Source organism: Pseudonaja textilis, chromosome 1 (genome assembly GCF_049901715.1).
Source record: "Pseudonaja textilis isolate UNSWEBS1 chromosome 1, rPseTex1.2, whole genome shotgun sequence".
NCBI classification, from domain to species: domain Eukaryota; kingdom Metazoa; phylum Chordata; class Lepidosauria; order Squamata; family Elapidae; genus Pseudonaja; species Pseudonaja textilis.
The window spans coordinates 99,684,863-99,702,445 of record NC_141990.1 but is presented as its reverse complement, the minus strand read 5'-3'; the positions used below and the strand labels follow the sequence as shown (position 1 = coordinate 99,702,445).

General features: G+C 36.3%; 1 protein-coding gene across 2 annotated transcripts in view; it reads left to right on the top strand.

Annotated features, from left to right (window-relative positions):
- The window catches only part of CDC40 (cell division cycle 40), a 40,337-nt gene that overhangs the window by 1,200 nt on the left and 21,554 nt on the right, over nt 1-17,583 (top strand). Inside the window, exons 1-3 of one of the 2 annotated variants that reach the window (XM_026726620.2) lie at nt 378-614; nt 10,288-10,374; nt 16,407-16,536. In XM_026726620.2, the coding sequence (XP_026582405.2) occupies nt 411-614; nt 10,288-10,374; nt 16,407-16,536 (421 nt within the window). In that variant the 5' untranslated portion in view covers nt 378-410. Of the gene's footprint in view, nt 1-377; nt 615-10,287; nt 10,375-16,406; nt 16,537-17,583 lie in introns of those variants that run through there. The other variant, XM_026726622.2, reaches the window with a different exon arrangement.

Below are 17,583 nucleotides of genomic sequence, written 5' to 3'. Positions count from 1 at the left end.
TCCTGTTAGGTCTATCTGAAGTAGCCCCGAGAAGATTAATGCAAACTAATGTGCATTGAAATTACAGTTTTCCACCGATAACTATCTCAGGAGCAACAGTCTCAGATTGCCCTACCCTCCTCCCTCCGCAACAATCGAAGGTATCCTGGGATTTGTGTACTGGTTGAAAGTCCTCATTGCGGTCAACCTTAAAAAGCGTGACGCTTCATGACTCCCGTCACAATTGTATTTGGACAGAAGGCTAAAAATAGGTACATATTCTTTTGGTCGCTCCTAGATATGTTCAGTTCAGCCCAAACTGAGGGGAGTCCGGAGAGAAGGAGAATTGTTTTACGCAGCTGCCAGGACTCTTCAGGCTTTTCCCGCGCCCCGCCCCCCTGGCCTAGGAGGGCCACTTCCGTTCGGGTAAGATGTCGGCCGCCATCGCTGCCCTCGCGTCATACGGGGGCTCGGATTCCGAGTCCGACTCGGGCTCGGATGCTGAAGGAAGGCCCGGCCTTTCCGCTCAGGTCGCCGGGGCTGACGCTGTGTTTCACTTGGCGGCTGCGGCGGCGCCCGCTGCGCAACAGGTGTTGCTGCCGGTGGTGGACTCGGCCCCAGCAGTGTCGGTCAAGGTAAGAGCTGGCCGGCGATGGCCGATATCCGCCACCTGAACAGATAGATCGTGGCTGTTCGGCTACGAGCCCCGCCGACTCGAGTAGAAAGGGCCAACGTTTTCCTGACTTGGATGGTAGACTTGACATTCCCAGACCCCAGCGGTTTTCTTTGGCTGTGCCACGGGGAAACGACGCCTGGGTGTTTTCGCGTGCAAGCTTCCTCCAGGAAGCGTGATTGTAAACGTTATAGCGGCGAAACAGCGGAGAGTCCGTAGGGAAAGCTTATTCATCACTTTTTTGAGGATTTGCTGGTCCTGGTAAAGGCTTGTTGGGGAACGGGCGGGGTCCAGCCTTGCACACTCAGAAGCATGTGGATGTTTTAAAATGTTATACAGGAAGTCCTCGACTTACAACAGTCGACTTAGTGACTGAAGTTACACTGAAAAAAGTCACTTATGATCATTTTTCACTCTTAGGGACCATTGCAGCATCCCCAGGGTCACATGATTTACAATCCAGATGATGCTTGACAACTGATTAATATTTATGAAGGTTGCAGTGTCCTGGCATCCTGTGATCGCCTACCACAACCTTCTGACAAGAAAAAAGTCAATAGGGAGACCAGATTCACTTAACAACTGTGGCCAGAAAAGTCGAAAACTGAATTCTTTATTGGCCAAGTGTGATTGGACACACAAGGAATTTGTTTTGGTGCAGATGCTCTCAATGTACATAAAAGAAAAGATACATGCATCAAGGATCAAGAATCATAAGGTACAACATTTAATAATTGTCATAGGGTACAATAAGCAATCAAATCATACTAGGAAACAGTCAATATAAACCGTAAGGATACGAGTGACAAAGTTACAGTCATATGGTCACAACTCGGAGTGGGTGGGTGATAAGGAGTGATGAGAAGATTAATAGTAATAGTAGTGCAAACTTTGTAAATAGTTGAACAGTGTTGAGGGAATTATTTGTTTAGCAGAGTGATGGTGTTCGGGGAAAAATTCTTCTTGTGTGGTGTGCAGTGCTCTATAGCATCGTTTTGAGGGTAGGAGTTGAAACAGTTTATGTCCAGGATGTGACGGGCAACACTCACTTAACAAATTTCTCACTTAGCAACATAAATTTTGGGCTCAACGGTGATTGTAAGTTGAGGATTACCTGTAGTTTTAGCTTCAGCATTCACTGGGAAGGTAGGGGAGGGTAAATTTAACTTTAAAGATCAGCATTGATCTTCACAATCCTATTTCTTTCATGTCTTTGTGTCTGAGGCATAGCATTGCAAATGAAATCGAAGAGTTATTTTGAGTTCTGGAACAAGATCTGTTTCTTCTTTTGTATTCTCCAAAGTGGCACCATCTCTCTTCCCAAATGATGTTATTTTGTTGATAACTAGGGCTGAAGGCTATTGGAACAACTTTCCTGTATAGAGTCACAATAGCTTACTTTGTAAAGATCAGTTGTGAAGACATTGACAAAAATGTGTGTGTGCTAAATATTAAACAAATCAGTAACTTTTTGCATAACTTGTGTTACTGGGATGAAAGCTCTTCACATAATCTATATTCCAGTAAAACACTTATGTCTGTTTGATTTTTTTGTAGCATTCCATTGGGCAAAATGATGCATAATAAAGCAACAGTTTTTGAACCAATGTACCTCAAATAGGGCTAACTTAAAGAATGCATCCAAGTTCCAGGACCCATGGCTCCTGTGAGATTGGAATTTGGCAAAGTTGTGGCTGCTTCACTGTTCCCTGGTTCTTTTGGTCAGTTTTAGTTACCTGATTGTCATTTCTAACTATGACAGTTTCCTACATGGAAAATCTATGGGAAACTAGAAAGAAGTTAGATGTCATTGCCACTCCCATTGCTTTTTTGCCTAACCTTGGCCATTCTGTTTCTCAGTTTAAGTAAGGAAATATCTCTGAAACGATCCAACATGTCACATGAATTTAAGATGACCATCTTCTGTCCTCCTTGCATTTTTATCCATGGATTTTTTGTTTACCTGCTTTGCTTTGGAAGATGAGTAGATCTGTTTTTATACTGCAGATGTGGGTTAATTAAGCTATCAATACCCCCTGACTCGTGGTTTTTACTTCACTAATTTCATGGAGGTCTTTCCTAGTTCAGCCACCTATATATGCTAAAATGTTTAATTTACATTTTTAATATGTAAATATCAGTGAATATCCTATTTGCAATTGAATTTCCAGGTCTTTGTCAGAATTATTGCATGGACCAGTTTCAGAATTTTCTTTTTTCTTAAATTTGGAAGTGATGACTGCGACACAATTTACTTAGATAGATTTAGTTCTTGGGGAAGTTGAAATATACCAGTTAGCATGCTAATATTAGTTGGCATCTGTTGGCATTAGTTTTCATCATTAATAATGATATATATGGTAAACAGTGAAGCTGAATTGCTGAAATCTAATGTAGGACATTGTTATTTATGTAGTGATGTTGCTTGAAACTCCATTTGTAAAGGATATAAGCAGCCATAAGTGGTTTTTGCTGTCCAGAGTTGACTGTTTCGGGTGACCTATAAACAAACATGGCTTTACTAAAGTTTCTAGTAGTTCAGACATGCTATTAAAAATTAACATATGGCTTGCATTATACCATAATTTGCTCTTTTCTACATTTGGTGTGTGTCTGAATCATCTTAAAATAAAATAAAATAAAGATTGATACAGTGATGTATGTGGTGGTGTTTTTAAACTATCATGTATAGTTTAGTATGCTATGTAAGGCAGCCAACTGTTGCTAATTCAAATAAAATATTGTTTTATATGGAGGCTTATCAGAAGCCAGTACAGCAACCAGTACAGTTGCTCCTGTAAAACAAATGCATATTTCACATTTTTATTAGCTACAACTTTTGAGTTGCCTTCTAGGTCAGTTCCATATAAAGTACAGTACATTTTAGTAATCTAAGTTACCTTCTGCTGATTTCCCATTTAATGTAGTTAGGCTGTACACCTGCTCACTGACTATGAAGAAAAGTCTTTACTAATTGAATGGATTCAATTAAATGTCATCACGTTCTAGAAACTAATACTCTACAATGTTAGTGTAATTATTAGAGAAATGGAAGCTGAAAATAAGTTGGTTATGTCAGTCAGCAATCCAAAACATAGCTCAAAATCACCCATAAAATACTTTCAGAAAAGAAAGAGAAATGACTTTGAAAAGGACCTCATAATCTCCAGATTTTAATATTATAAAACTGGAATCACAAAGATACATGCATGCAGGGAGTCCTGAGAATATTTCTGAGCTAGAAGAGTTCTACAAAAAAGAACATTCTAAAACCAAGAATAGAAAGATTCTTAGCTAGCTATGGGAAATGTCTGCAAGTTATCTCTGCCAAAGGAAAGACTACAGAGTACTAACTGAAAAGTTATTCAGACATCTGCATCTGTCATATTCACTGCTTTTTAAATTTGAATCTGTAAATAACTGCACAAAAATAATATATATTCTAATTTGCCAAAAAAAAAGTCTTGCCTTACTATATATATATCATGTAAAAGTGTTAGTTTTTATTCACCATTGTGTGAATGTTTATATTGATGTACATATTCTGTATATATCATCCTTAACATGCTATATTAGTGAGACACACTCATTATGTTCATTTGCTAATCCCAGATTAGTTGATGTTTTATGGAAAGGAGCTTACTGAATTGCTGATAACTTCTGTCCTTTATAATCCTTTTATTAAAGAATCAGAAAAGGACACTCATTTGAACTCCCCAACTTTTTTTAATGCACAAAGAATAAATTAAGGAATATAATGTTCGTTACCATGAATGATCCCCTGCATAAATTGTTTTTACATACAACTGCTTTTCTACTTTTGCTGTTTTAAACACCAGACAAGGTTTTTATTGGAAAAAAAATTGTCAGGACTTTTGTGTCATATTTTTAATCAGACATAATTTTGGATGCTTCCTGTTTCAAATTTAATTTTAAAGAAATAATGTATTATATGATCCTTAAAAAGTAATGTTTTTGTCTATATTAACAGAATTCTGCACAAAAATACCTACATCCTAAGTATTCAGAGTACTTGTCTTAATGGACAGTGCTGAATTTTATAAGCAGATGCAGCTAGTGCAGTATAGTTATTATAGAATATTAGACAAACTAATAACATAGTAGGTAATTTTCAAGCTGTATTCTAGGGGGTGCTTTAAAATTATTCAACAGCTTTTATGTGGACATCAGTTTGCCATTTTCAAAACTTTGTAACAATGTTTCTTTCTAAGCCTTTTCTTAAATGATTCAAATTTCAGAATCTTTGTCATGCAGTATGCAGGAACTATGTTTATTCTGAGTGGAACAAACCTGGTTAAAACATGGTTTTCTTGGGTTTCTCTCTCTGGTTTATTCCAAGAGTAGGGAAAAAGGATATTGAATCTCTAGGCCACACTCAACAAATGAAGCACAGAGCCATTATGATTTAGCATGATTTATGAAGCAGTTGCAAGATGATTGATCTATACAATGTATCATTAAAACTTTTTTCTCCAGCATTCTATATGAAGATAATAAAACAGACATTTCTGAACATTATGAATATTTGGAGTAGAATTAATTATCTCTTTGCACATTTGGCATTATAATCAGAATTAAAACATTGCAACTGATTATAATTTCCTGTTATGTTCATGGTGACAATAACATCAATTACTGATTAAATTCTTCAGAAACAACATAGTAGTTAATTTTCAAGCTGTATTCTAGGGGGTGCTTTAAAATTATTCAACAGCTTTTATGTGGACATCAGTTTGCCACTTTCAAAACTTTGTAACAATGTTTCTTTCTAAGCCTTTTCTTAAATGATTCAAATTTCAGAATCTTTGTCATGCAGTATGCAGAAAACCTCTGTTGCTCCATAGTACTGCTTCACTTGTGGAATTAGTCGTGCATTTCTGTGGATTATGAGGAAGAAGGTGCTGATAGGGATAAAAATGGAAATGCAGCTTAAAGACTGTGTCTAAGGGCATCTTTAGCTTCTGCTTTTCTAGCACAGGCACATGATAAGCTGCTGGCTTTTCCAAAGTAGTTCAGGATAAAATTAAACGTGTTGGCTACTTACAGAAGTCAAAATCTCATTTGAGTGAGTTAAACTCTTGTGCCAATTTAATCTCATATCCTAGCTGTGATTATAATTCATTATGTTCCCCAAACCAGGAAGTACCGACCAATGTTATGTTGGTGGATTGCACTAATATAATAGGACTTCGCTTTGCTTTCTTATCTTTAGCTTTCTGCAATACTACAGAGATTCGGAGATGTGCAGAGGGGAGGATAGATATTCTATTATTATTGGCTATCCCACCAGCAATAAGAACTTGCTCCAATAGGTGCTTTATACTGACAATTTGTAAAGATATTTAATAAAGAAGATGATAATTGTTGAGGGCAGGTTTTCTATCTAATTGCAGAAGGTAGCATTTCTTTTCAATGGCAGCCCCTTGGCCATAATGCATTTTTGGTTCAGAGGCTGTAGGAAGTTATCACTCAAGGAAAGAAGCTAAAGAATCCCCATTCATTAATGGAAACATTTATGATGCACTTTGGCATCCAATGGTTTAAAACCACAAGATTGTGTAATGTTGATTTTCAAGAATAATACTGACAAAAATAATGCAGTAGCCACATAAGCTGCCTCAGGTGGCTGTGGAATTTATTTTCTCTGATGTCTTTATAGGGAAAGATATTTTCAGTAAACACTGATGTAAAGAGATTGTTTAATAATTCAAGTCAAACTACAGAATTATTCAAGTTCAAGAAATAGACATTATTTTTATTTTATCATTATCTTGAAAGTAGGGTGGGGAGAGAAGGGTAGGCCACTCAGATAGATCATTTTGGCCACCCTGCATTCCATCGTCCCCAGCTGACTGACAGCTGACCTTTGCTGTCTTCTTCCTCTCGCTGCTGACAACACACACCCAGCTGAGACAACTGCTGACCTTTTGCAAGGCCTCCCTATGCTGAATAAAGGCCTTGCAAGGGTCTCACAGAGCATCATAGATGCCTAACAAAAGTCCAGGCCTTGATCAGGTAGGGCCTCATCACAGCAGGAGGAAGAAGACAACAAAAGTTGGCAGGGGGAGGCAACAGCAGAGTGCAAGGCAGCCAAAAGAACAAAGATGGGGGGAGATAAGAGATGGGACAAGGTGAAGTGAAGGTAAGCACGGCAGGTCAAAGGAAACATGAGATGCTTTTCGAAAAACAGCACAATCCTTGCTTAATAGCTGCAATGAGGGCTACCAAAACTGCTGTCTCTAAATAGTGTGGTCATGTGGTGTTTCGCCTGATGACTGCTTCACTTAGTGATGGAAATTCTAATCCCAGTTAAGGTTGTTAAGTGAGGATCATCTGTACCTCCACTTTTACTCTTGATATTCATTCTTCATAATAGAGCCTAAAACTACCCTACTGCTTTTTTGCCTAGCATTTCCACCCCTTAATATTTTTCTATCCATTTTCCCATCTTTTCACAAATTTTTCTCTGTATGTGTGTATGTGTGCGTGTGTGTATATATGTGTATATGTATATATGTATACTTATTGGAATATATATATACACACACCAATCATCCATTCAGTTTTCTTGTCCACTGTGAAGCCAACTAGGAGAGATGGAATGTTTATGAAAAATCATTCTCTAAGTAGATATTCTCCTTCTGGGAAAGGTATATAACTTATAGCTTTCTTTTATTAATTGAATACCAAATTGAATCTGAGAGATGATTTTTATCCTTACTGTACTTCCTAAATTCATTTATGTTGAATGGCATGAATTGTTTCATAATATTGTATTCTGCGTCTAGTTTTATTGATGTACGAATGGACTTCATCGTAGAATGAAGTTCAACAATGGTGAGCTAAATAACCGTTATAAAAGTCTTTATGAAGTAATGAGTTCATGAAGCCATTCCATTCTGATATACTAAATTATCACTGGTTCAGTTATTTTCAAAACTAGTAAGTCTAGATGCAGAAAACACTTAGTAAAAAGTTTCTGAGATTTTTCTGTTTGTCCAAACTCTAAAGAAGGATATAGAATTTGACATTATTTGCTCGGTCAATATCTAAACAATATCTACTTATATTACTATTTTTAGAAATCTCACAGGTTATGAACTTGTAGCATGGGAGGGATACTATTAAGACCAAAAAGGAACTGTGTGGATTTCTTAGTGATGGAGGTTAATACTTGGTTTCCTTATAATTTGTATAAAATGAAATAATATAATGTATAATGTTATTTATTTATTTTCTATGCCACCTTTATTATTTTTTTATAAACAACTCAAGGCAGCAAACATACTCCTTCCTCCTCCTATTTTCGCTACAATAACCCTATGAGATCAGTTGGATAGAGAGAGAGTGACTGACCCAAGGTCACTCTGCCTAAAGTGGTTTTAGAACTCAGATGTCCCAGTTGGTATCCTGATGCCTTAAATACTAGACAGTACAGATACAGTAAATGTTATTTGTGTCTGTAACTAAATCCATTTATTGCTTTATGTTACATTTTGATTATATATTTGTTGTTTTATTTTTGTCTTATGAGCTATCCATGTGGTGTTTAAATTGAAAAAATAAACTTTTGTTAGACCTTGGTTAGTAAACTTTGGATACAGCTGAGAAATTTTGTCCATACTCTGTAAGCTTCTGTGCATGCATAAAATCTGATTCACTATTTTCTACATGCATAAAATCTGATTCAGAATTAAAGGGCAATTTTGCTTTAAAACATATTTTTTATTAAATTCCTTAAATCAGGACATATATTGATTGCATAATTCTGCTTTCCTTGGTACTGAATCTCTGGGTTAGCATTAGATAAATGCAGCCCTGAATTGAATTGGCCTTTTTTTTTTTTACTAAGGTTAAAATTTCATCACTAGAATAGGAGCTGTTTGTCAAGGATTCTGTTAGTTTTTGAAGAGGTTAACTGATGTTTGAGACAAATAGTAAATGTTTTTGATAATAAGATCCAAATCTTTTTTCCCCAAAGATATGGCATAACATATATGGATTTACTAGCACGTCACCTAAAATTAAAAAACAACAACAGTAAAATATGAATGTTAAAAGGATCCATATTCAGATGCCAATGTCTAGGATATTAACCATTGAAATGCAGCATTGTTTATCTGAAAAATAAAACACTGGAGCAGTATATGCTTTCAGCTTACAACCGGTCACAGTGTGATCTACAATTTTGATGTGGGACCCCATGGTCTCATTGAGGGGAGGATTTACACTCCATTTATACAATAAATCCCAGCAGATGCCATGTGAGGTATGAATCCTATTCAGAGTTAGTTCTTAGTGAGATAGTTCAAAACCTGGCACCTTTTGCATGGGATCATCTATATGTCTATCTGTGTCTGGGCGTTCAGTAACCCATTGGGAATCAATGTTAAAGTTGTTAAGCAGATGTTGTGCAACTGCCAGAGGGGGCCTCTTAGATTTGTGCCTTCCAAATGATAAATGGAGAAGGTCAGTGTGGGGTAGTAGGAGTAAATTGTTCATAATTTTTCTGTATTCTCTCACTAGTGCATCTTGCCTTCACAAAGTTGGTGGTGTTGTGTGGTCTTAACTAATATTTCTTTGGTCTTTGATATTGATATTTGCTTTAATTCTAACATGTTGAAGTTCCCTGCTTGGGGAACTTCCCTTCTGTATCGGTTTAATTGGTTTATATAGGGGACAGCCTCCTGTAGGACTTAAGAAAATTATGTTTGCCAACCACACTGTGGAGTCGCTGGTTCTCTGAGCTTGGTTTTTTGGTTGAAGATGTTTTGTTATCCAACTAGATTATATCTTCAATATTAGAAGGGAGTGATATTTGCTTTCTGTTTTTTTATATACAGTAGTTTGCCTTGTTCATGTTGGTGGGGCATTGTTTTCTCCTTGGTAATTCTTTGGTGAGGCGGTTTACTGCTTGATTATTTGTTTGGTTTTAATCCCTGCTTATCTGGGTGTTAGTTGCTGGTAAGGAGATGTTCTGGTCTTTCTGTTTATTTTTAGCTTTTTATCGACTCTTGAATGGATGTCTATGGAGATTCTCAGTCATCCAGGTCATGGTTTCCCAAAGGTGCTTTTTTCAAGAGGCAACTGGACTTTCTGGTTTTTCTTTAAAGACATTTCACTTCTCATCCAAAAAGCTGTGTCTGTTGTTTCACTGTGTACCTGTTGATGGGACCCCTAAGGTTCCAAGAATTCCCGAGCATTTTTAGATTTAATTTGGTCTCAGATGCTCATGGTTTTCCAATCAAAACTATAGTTAAGTTAGTTAAAAAGTATGATATAGTTATGGTATGATTCAGTTAACTATGGTAAGTTCAGAGAGCAGCACTAAAGAGTCCACAATTCAACCTTGAGTGAATATATCTATTGGCAGGTAGCCAATGATGAATAATCTGTTATCCTAACCTAGGAAAGTCCTACTGCAAAAAGAAAATATAAAACATTTTTCAGATGCCAGTTTTATAGGAAGTTTATATAAAAGTTGCTCTGATGGTGCCATATCCCAAAATAATGTAAGATCTTAGGGAACTTGAAATATAATTTTCTAATCAGGCTAATATAGAAGATGTACGGTTTGGAAAATATGTCCATTACAACTATGTTTAATTTTCTAGGAAGATGTGGAAACCGGGGTTCATCTTGATCCAACCACCAAGGAAGTTCAATATAATCCAAAGTATGACACCATGTTTGCACCAGAGGTAAGTAAATTGGCTTTAAATGTGAATTGCTTTCAATTTATCATAAAATCATAGAAGTAAAGGTTACAAGAGGATCTGGAGATCATCTAGTCCAATCCTGCCCAGTGAAGGAATTTGCTGTTGTATCCTATTATTCAGCCCACCATCTTCAGAGTATTTCATTGTTTAAAGCAAGGGTTTCAAACTTGGCAAGTTTAAGACTTGTGGACTTCAACTCCCAGAATTCCTGAGCTAACATGACTGGAGGAGGAATTCTGGGAGTTGAAGTCCACAAGTCTTAAAGCTGTCAAGTTTAAAGGTCCCTGGTTTAAAGGCTCTGACCATTAGTATTTTGGGGGTGTCTAACCAAAATCCACTCCTGTGCCGTTTAAACCCATTTATCCTTTCCTGGTTTCTGAAGCTACTCTGAACAATTCTGCTCCATCTTCTACATGACAGTTGTTCAGATAATCAAAGACATTGTCATGTCTCTCCCCCTATCCCATTCTTCTCTTCTCCATATCCATAGCTACAACTGTTCTTATACGTTTTCTTTCTAGCTCCTTATCACCTGTCCTTTAGGCATGATACAGTTTGTCTGCCTTTTATAAAAATGCAGTGGGCAGAATTAGACACAGTATTTTAGCTACAATCGCAGCAACACAGTGTAGAGATGAATTATGGCTTCTTAAACTTGATAGTATTAGCTAATATTCAGTATGATGTGGTAAATTACTGTTGATTATTAAATTATATACATTGCAACATCACCTATTGTATTTAAGTATATTGATACCTTCTTCAACTAAAAGGTAGTTGAAAAAGTATAAAATTGGGGCTGGAAATTAGGACATAACTTTTTTATAGCTATTCAATACACTAAATGCTACACCAAAATGAATAATAAAAATTACAGTATATAATAAAGAGCTTGAACTATGAAATTGGAAAATCTCCTAAAAATATTTTTTTTCTAACAAAAAATTCAGATTTCAGCTAATTAGAATAGAAAAACATTTCATAAAAGCATATAGTTGAAAGGTACCTAAGAAATCATCCAGTCCAAATCCCTGCTTGGTGTAAGATTCTTAAGCACTTTGGACAGCAATCCAGCCTCTGTTTCAAAATCCCCAGTGACAGATAACGCCACATATTCAGGCAACCTATTCTTTGACACCTTACTATCAAGGAAATTTCTCGCAATATAGGTGAAACTCGAAAAATTGGAATACCGTGCAAAAGTTCATTTATTTCAGTAATGCAACTTAAAAGGTGAAACTAATATATGAGATAGACTCATTACATGCAAAGCAAGATAGTTCAAGCCGTGATTTGTCATAAATGAGATGATTATGGTTTACAGCTCATGAAAACACCAAATTCACAATCTCAGAAAATTACAATATTACATGCAATCAATAAAACAAGGATTGTACATAGAACAATATCGGTCCTCTGAAAGTATAAGCATGCATATGTACTCAGTACTAGGTTTGGGTCCTTTTTGCAGCAATTACTGCCTCAGTGCAGTGTGGCATGGAAGCTATCAACCTGTGGCACTGCTGAGGTGTTATGGAAGATCAAGATGCTTCAATAGCGGCCTTCAGCTCTTCTGCATTGTTCGGTCTCATGTCTCTTATCTTTCTCTTGGCAATGCCCCATAGCTTCTCTATGGGGTTCAGGTCAGGCGAGTTTGCTGGCCAGTCAAGCACAGTAATCCCACCATCATTGAACCAGGTTTTGGTGCTTTTGGCAGTGTGGGCAGGTGCCAAGTCCTGCTGGAAAATGAAATCAGCATCCCCATAAAGCTCATCTGTGGAAGGAAGCATGAAGTGCTCCAAAATCTCCTGGTAGACGGCTGCGTTGACCCTGGACTTAATGAAGCACACTGGACCAACACCAGCAGATGACATGGCTCCCCAAATCAACACAGACTGTGGAAACTTCACACTGGACTTCAAGCATCTTGCAGTGTGTGCCTCTCCATTCTTCCTCCAGACTCTGGGTCCTTGGTTCCCAAATGAGATGCAAAAGTTGCTCTCATCAGAAAAGAGGTCTTTGTCAGAGCAACAGACCAGTTCTTTTTTTGTTTAGCCCAGGTAAGACGCTTCTGACATTGTTTGTTGTCAGGAGCGGCTTGACAAGAGCAATACGCCATTTGAAGCCCATATCCAGGATCCGTCTGTGTGTGGTGGCTGTTGATGCACTGACTCCAGCCTCAGTCCACTCCTTGTCAAAGTCCCCAACATTTTTGAATGGCCTTTTCCTGACAATCCTCTCCAGGCTGCGGTCATCCCTGCTGCTTGTGTATCTTTTTCTTCCACACTTTTCCTTTCCACATAACTTTCTCTTAAAGTGCTTTGATACAGCACTTTGGGAACATCCAACTTCTTTTGCAATTAGGAGGCTTTCCCTCCTTATGGAGGATGTCAATGATGGTTTTCTGCACAACTGTCAGGTCAGCAGTCTTTCCCATGATTGTGATTCCAACTGAACCAGACTGAGAGACCATTTAAAGGCTCAGGAACCCTTTGCAGGTGTTATGGCTCGATTAGCTGATTAGAGTGGGACATTTTGAGCCTAGAATATTGAACCTTTTCACAATATTCTAATTTTCTGAGATTGTGGATTCGGGGTTTTTCATGAGCTGTAAGCCCTAATCATCTCAATTATGACAAATCAAGGCTTGAACTATCTTGCTTTTCATGTAATGAGTCTATCTCATATATTTCACCTTTTAAGTTGCATTACTGAAATAAATGAACTTTTGCACAATATTCTAATTTTTCGAGTTTCACCTGTATCTAATTTGAATCTACTTCTCTGTGGTTTCAGTCCATTGGATTGGTACTACCCTTTTTGGAGCAACAAAGGACAAGTGTATTCCTCCTATGTATAGCAGACTTTTAGATATCTAAAAATTGCTACCATATCTCCCCTGAGACTGTTCTTTTACAGATTTTATTTGTTTCTTGTTTTGTACAATACAGTTCCTTAAAACTGGAAATAATAAAGCTAAATAATGGAGTTCGTGTATATAAAATACATCTGGTCTGTTTATAATACTCTAGTTATTTGACTTTTCACTTGGAAATAGTAAGCAAAATGTGGGGAAAAGAATGATCTTATTCATAGCTTTGTAATCTCATAGCCAGATGTTACTTTTACTTCTTTCTCTTGCATTTGTGAAATTACACAGTAAGTGGGGTATTGGGGACTCTCTTTTTTTATCTTTATCTTTTTATCGATTAAATGCTAGATCTGTACTCTTGAAGAATGCTAATTTTATCAAAAGACAAGAAAGCAGTGTTAATTCTCAAGGAGTTTTGGCATGATCAATTAGGAATTGTACTGAACTGATGCATTGAAGATATGTGTCTTGTCCATATTTAATGTGTTTTTATGAGTTTCATAAATGCCATATTTTTGTAATTATAGTTGTCTGTAATAAATAATATTTACAGGCAAAAAACAGCAGTATTCCTTATATTTGCAATCCTTTTTCTTCTTAAATTCTAAAAAAAATAAACAGGCATTTTTAAAGTTCAATTAAAAGTATGATGCACATGAATACAAATTTCTACTTTGTAAAATCTCTAAAATACCTAGGTTATTTTAAAAAAAAATCATAAAATTGAATATTCCTCAGAAAAAAATCTCCAGGAAAAAGCAGGTACTATAAGTGTAGATGACCCTTGACTTATAACCAGTCGCTTAGTGATGGTTTGAAATTATGGTGGACCCCCCAAAAGGTACTTGTTAATGGGATTCGAAGTTCTGACACCCGGGATGGGAGTGCAGTCACATGATTGCATTTTATGGCCATTTGCAGTGTCCTGCAGTCAAATGAATGGGATTTGTGACATTGTTTACTTATGGACAAAGGGTTTGCTTAACAACTACTGAATTTACTTAATGATCGCCACATAAAAGATCATAAAATTGGACATCGTCACATGATGACTCATTTAACCACCAGCACAACCTTCATTCTGGGCAAGTTATGGCTGTAAGTGAAGACTGTATACATTTTCATTTGTCTCAATGTAAACAGCTATCAGCTGTGAAAACATGGCTATCAAAACTCAAAAGGTTATTTTTTGTACGCTTAATGCATTTTTTTGTGATATTGGTGATCTGCATTCCCAAGAGTAAACAGTGTGAAAACATATATTGTAAATGTTCAAAAAATAGCTATAATTTTTGCTGGTTAAGAATATTTATTACTTGATTAGTTTGATCTTAGATTTAAACATGAGTGAGCAGGAGAACGATTCGAGAGGATGAGGAAATAATACATGAAATGAATCTCATTAAGTATTGCAGTTTTGACTTTTTTGTCAAATGGCTCAAGATTCATATAGTGGGCATCTCTGCGGCTAGAATAACAGCCTTATATTAATAGCTGCAGTTAATTTATGAGGAATATATACCTTTCATCTGATCATTTTGTACTCTGTTATTGCCAGCTTTTCTCACCGAATTCCTCCCTCGAAACTGTGCACAGCTTTAGTAGAATGGAATATATTAAAACCAGATTCTTATCTGCAGACATATATGCCTGTCTCTGGTGGATAAAGGGCTTTCCAGAACTGATTTAGAGGCACACAATAGGGATAGAATAGTATAAAGATTGCCATTGCAAAAATGGAAAGTAAAATTGAATGTAGTATCTTAGCTCTGACATGAAGATAACTTGCAATCTAAACATTACAGTGCAATCAGTTAAATAAAACTGAAGTCTGATAGGGTTGGATTCAGATTGTGGAAGAATGGAAATCTAAATTGCTCTCAGCCACCGATGCCTAAGGGAATGTGGTGACTTCTGCAGGTTCTGCTTCTCTTGCAGTGATCTTATCACCATCAAGGTTGGAGGTATTGTAAACTGTGTTATCTCAGCATGGTTCACAGAAAAAAAATCAGTTGAAGCTTTCAGCAGAATTTTTACTTAGCTAATGTGGAAAAAAAAATCACAGTACGGTACAGAAGGCAGCACAGCCATCTTGATTCTGACCATCCTATTGAGGCAGAAATAGGAAACCCACAGAGAATAAAACTCTGAGATAGCCCATGGATAGCATACAATGAATTTCTCCTTGGCTCCATAGCAATTATATTCAGCTATAAAGTACTTCAATTTCTCTAACATTGTTACAGAACGTGGGGTGTACTAGGGATAATATTTAACAACTCTCATGCTACAGAATGGTTAAGAATAAATTGGATGGGGAATTTCTGGTCTTCTATGCTTTCAATCCTTTTAACTTTATTTGAGTGAATGGAATGCCTTGCATCTACCTGCAGTTTAATTTTCTTGATGCTGCTATTTTGGATAAAAAGTCTCAAAATGAGGGAAAAATCTTATTATTGAGTTGTGGCTATTAATATAATTTTGCATATTGTACTGTAAGAATTCTGAAAGTGAGATTATTGACTCCATTTCTACTTTCATCGTTCATTATTTAGCAGTCATCATTACACTATATAAATCATACCAATCACATACCAATATGAATATGTAACAATTTTGCTTATGTGAGGTGGCAGATTTCTCTATATAAATTTGGAAACCATTGCAAAGATTCGGTTTTGATCCTCACATTAATAGATACACAAATAGATGTGTGTCTTTTCCATACTAAACCTTAGCAGGATAGGCAATGGTGAGCCTTCTGATAACAGACTAAATGTCACATCTTCTATGACCAATGGAAAAATCCACTGACGTTGCTGATTATTCAGTTCAGTAATGCCTGGAAACTGCTAACCCACTGTCTACAAAATTTCAGATTGTGGTAGTATGTTACATTACAGTTATTGAATCTGAGGTTCAAATGCCCACTTGTGAAGGTTCAGTAATGATCTTAGGCAATCATTCTTCTGACCTAACTTTATTGAATTGTTGTGAGGATAGACTAATGTATGCTGTGCAGAATTCTTTGAATGAAAGATAAGACACCATTATCTTCAATTTCAATATGGATATTTTTTAAATAAAATGCTATTAATGGAGCAAATCTTATTAAGCATTTTATTGTACCATTTTTACACAGTTTGGGCCAGTCAATCCATTTAGAACTCAACAGATGGCCGCTCCCAGGAACATGCTTTCTGGATATACGGAACCAGCACATATTAATGATTTCATGTTTGAACAACAGAGGAGAACATTTGCAACTTATGGTAATGTGTGTGTGTGTGTGTGCGTGTCTTTATACTTGAACCAGTTTAAAATTGTTATGCTTATTAATGCCGTGCTCTAATATACCTCCAAACCTCTCAGAACTTTCAAAGCTTTAAAAATAAATTGGGTCCATCTGCCATTGGTCTTTCTGGCAAGTAGTAAGTGTCAAAAGACTTTGTTTTTAATTTGAAAATTTCAGAAAACATTTAGGCTTAAATTGTTTATTTAATTGAATTTCCTATTCACCTTTTTAAAAAGCTTTTACAATATTAATTTTAGTTATATAGTTCCTCAAAGGAAATTCACCAAAATGAATTAGGCATCTTTCTTTTCAAGATATATTTGAGGTTTCTACATATTTCCTATATATTTTCTCAATTGATATCATAGGTTTCAGAGAATGGGCCTTCTTCTCTATCTCCATACTAGTTAAAAGCCTGTCTTTCAGAAGACTATAATTTCCTCAGTTCAACAGGGAATGTATTCCAAAGCTTAAGATCAGCTAAAGGGAAAGTTTGACTCCCATTCATTTTGTGGGTATCTATTATGGAAAATATCTTGTAGAATTCATGGCTTGCATTCTAGGTCCAGGGTCAGTCAATAGCATTGCCTGGAGATAGAGAGGAAGGCCCATTCTCTGAAACCTATGATATCAATTGAGAAAATATATAGGAAATATGTAGAAACCTCAAATATATCTTGAAAAGAAAGATGCCTAATTCATTTTGGAGAATTTCCTTTTTCTCCTTTGGAGCAGTTTTACTATTCTGTATAATAAATAAATCAACCCAAGTTGATTACCTGTGAAGCTTGAAACATTTTAGCATTCATTTTAATGTGATGTTTGCAAATGAAAGAGAAAGAGCAGCAGATTGTGTAGAATGTGTGTGTTCTATCTGTATATGTGTTTTAAAATGTTTCTCAAACGTATATTTACATACTACTTACATTAAGATTGATATTTTCTAGAGGTAAACAGTTGAATATAACTCTGGAAACAAACTAAGCAATAGTCTAGCAATTTGTTTTCTCAGTTTTCAGCAGTA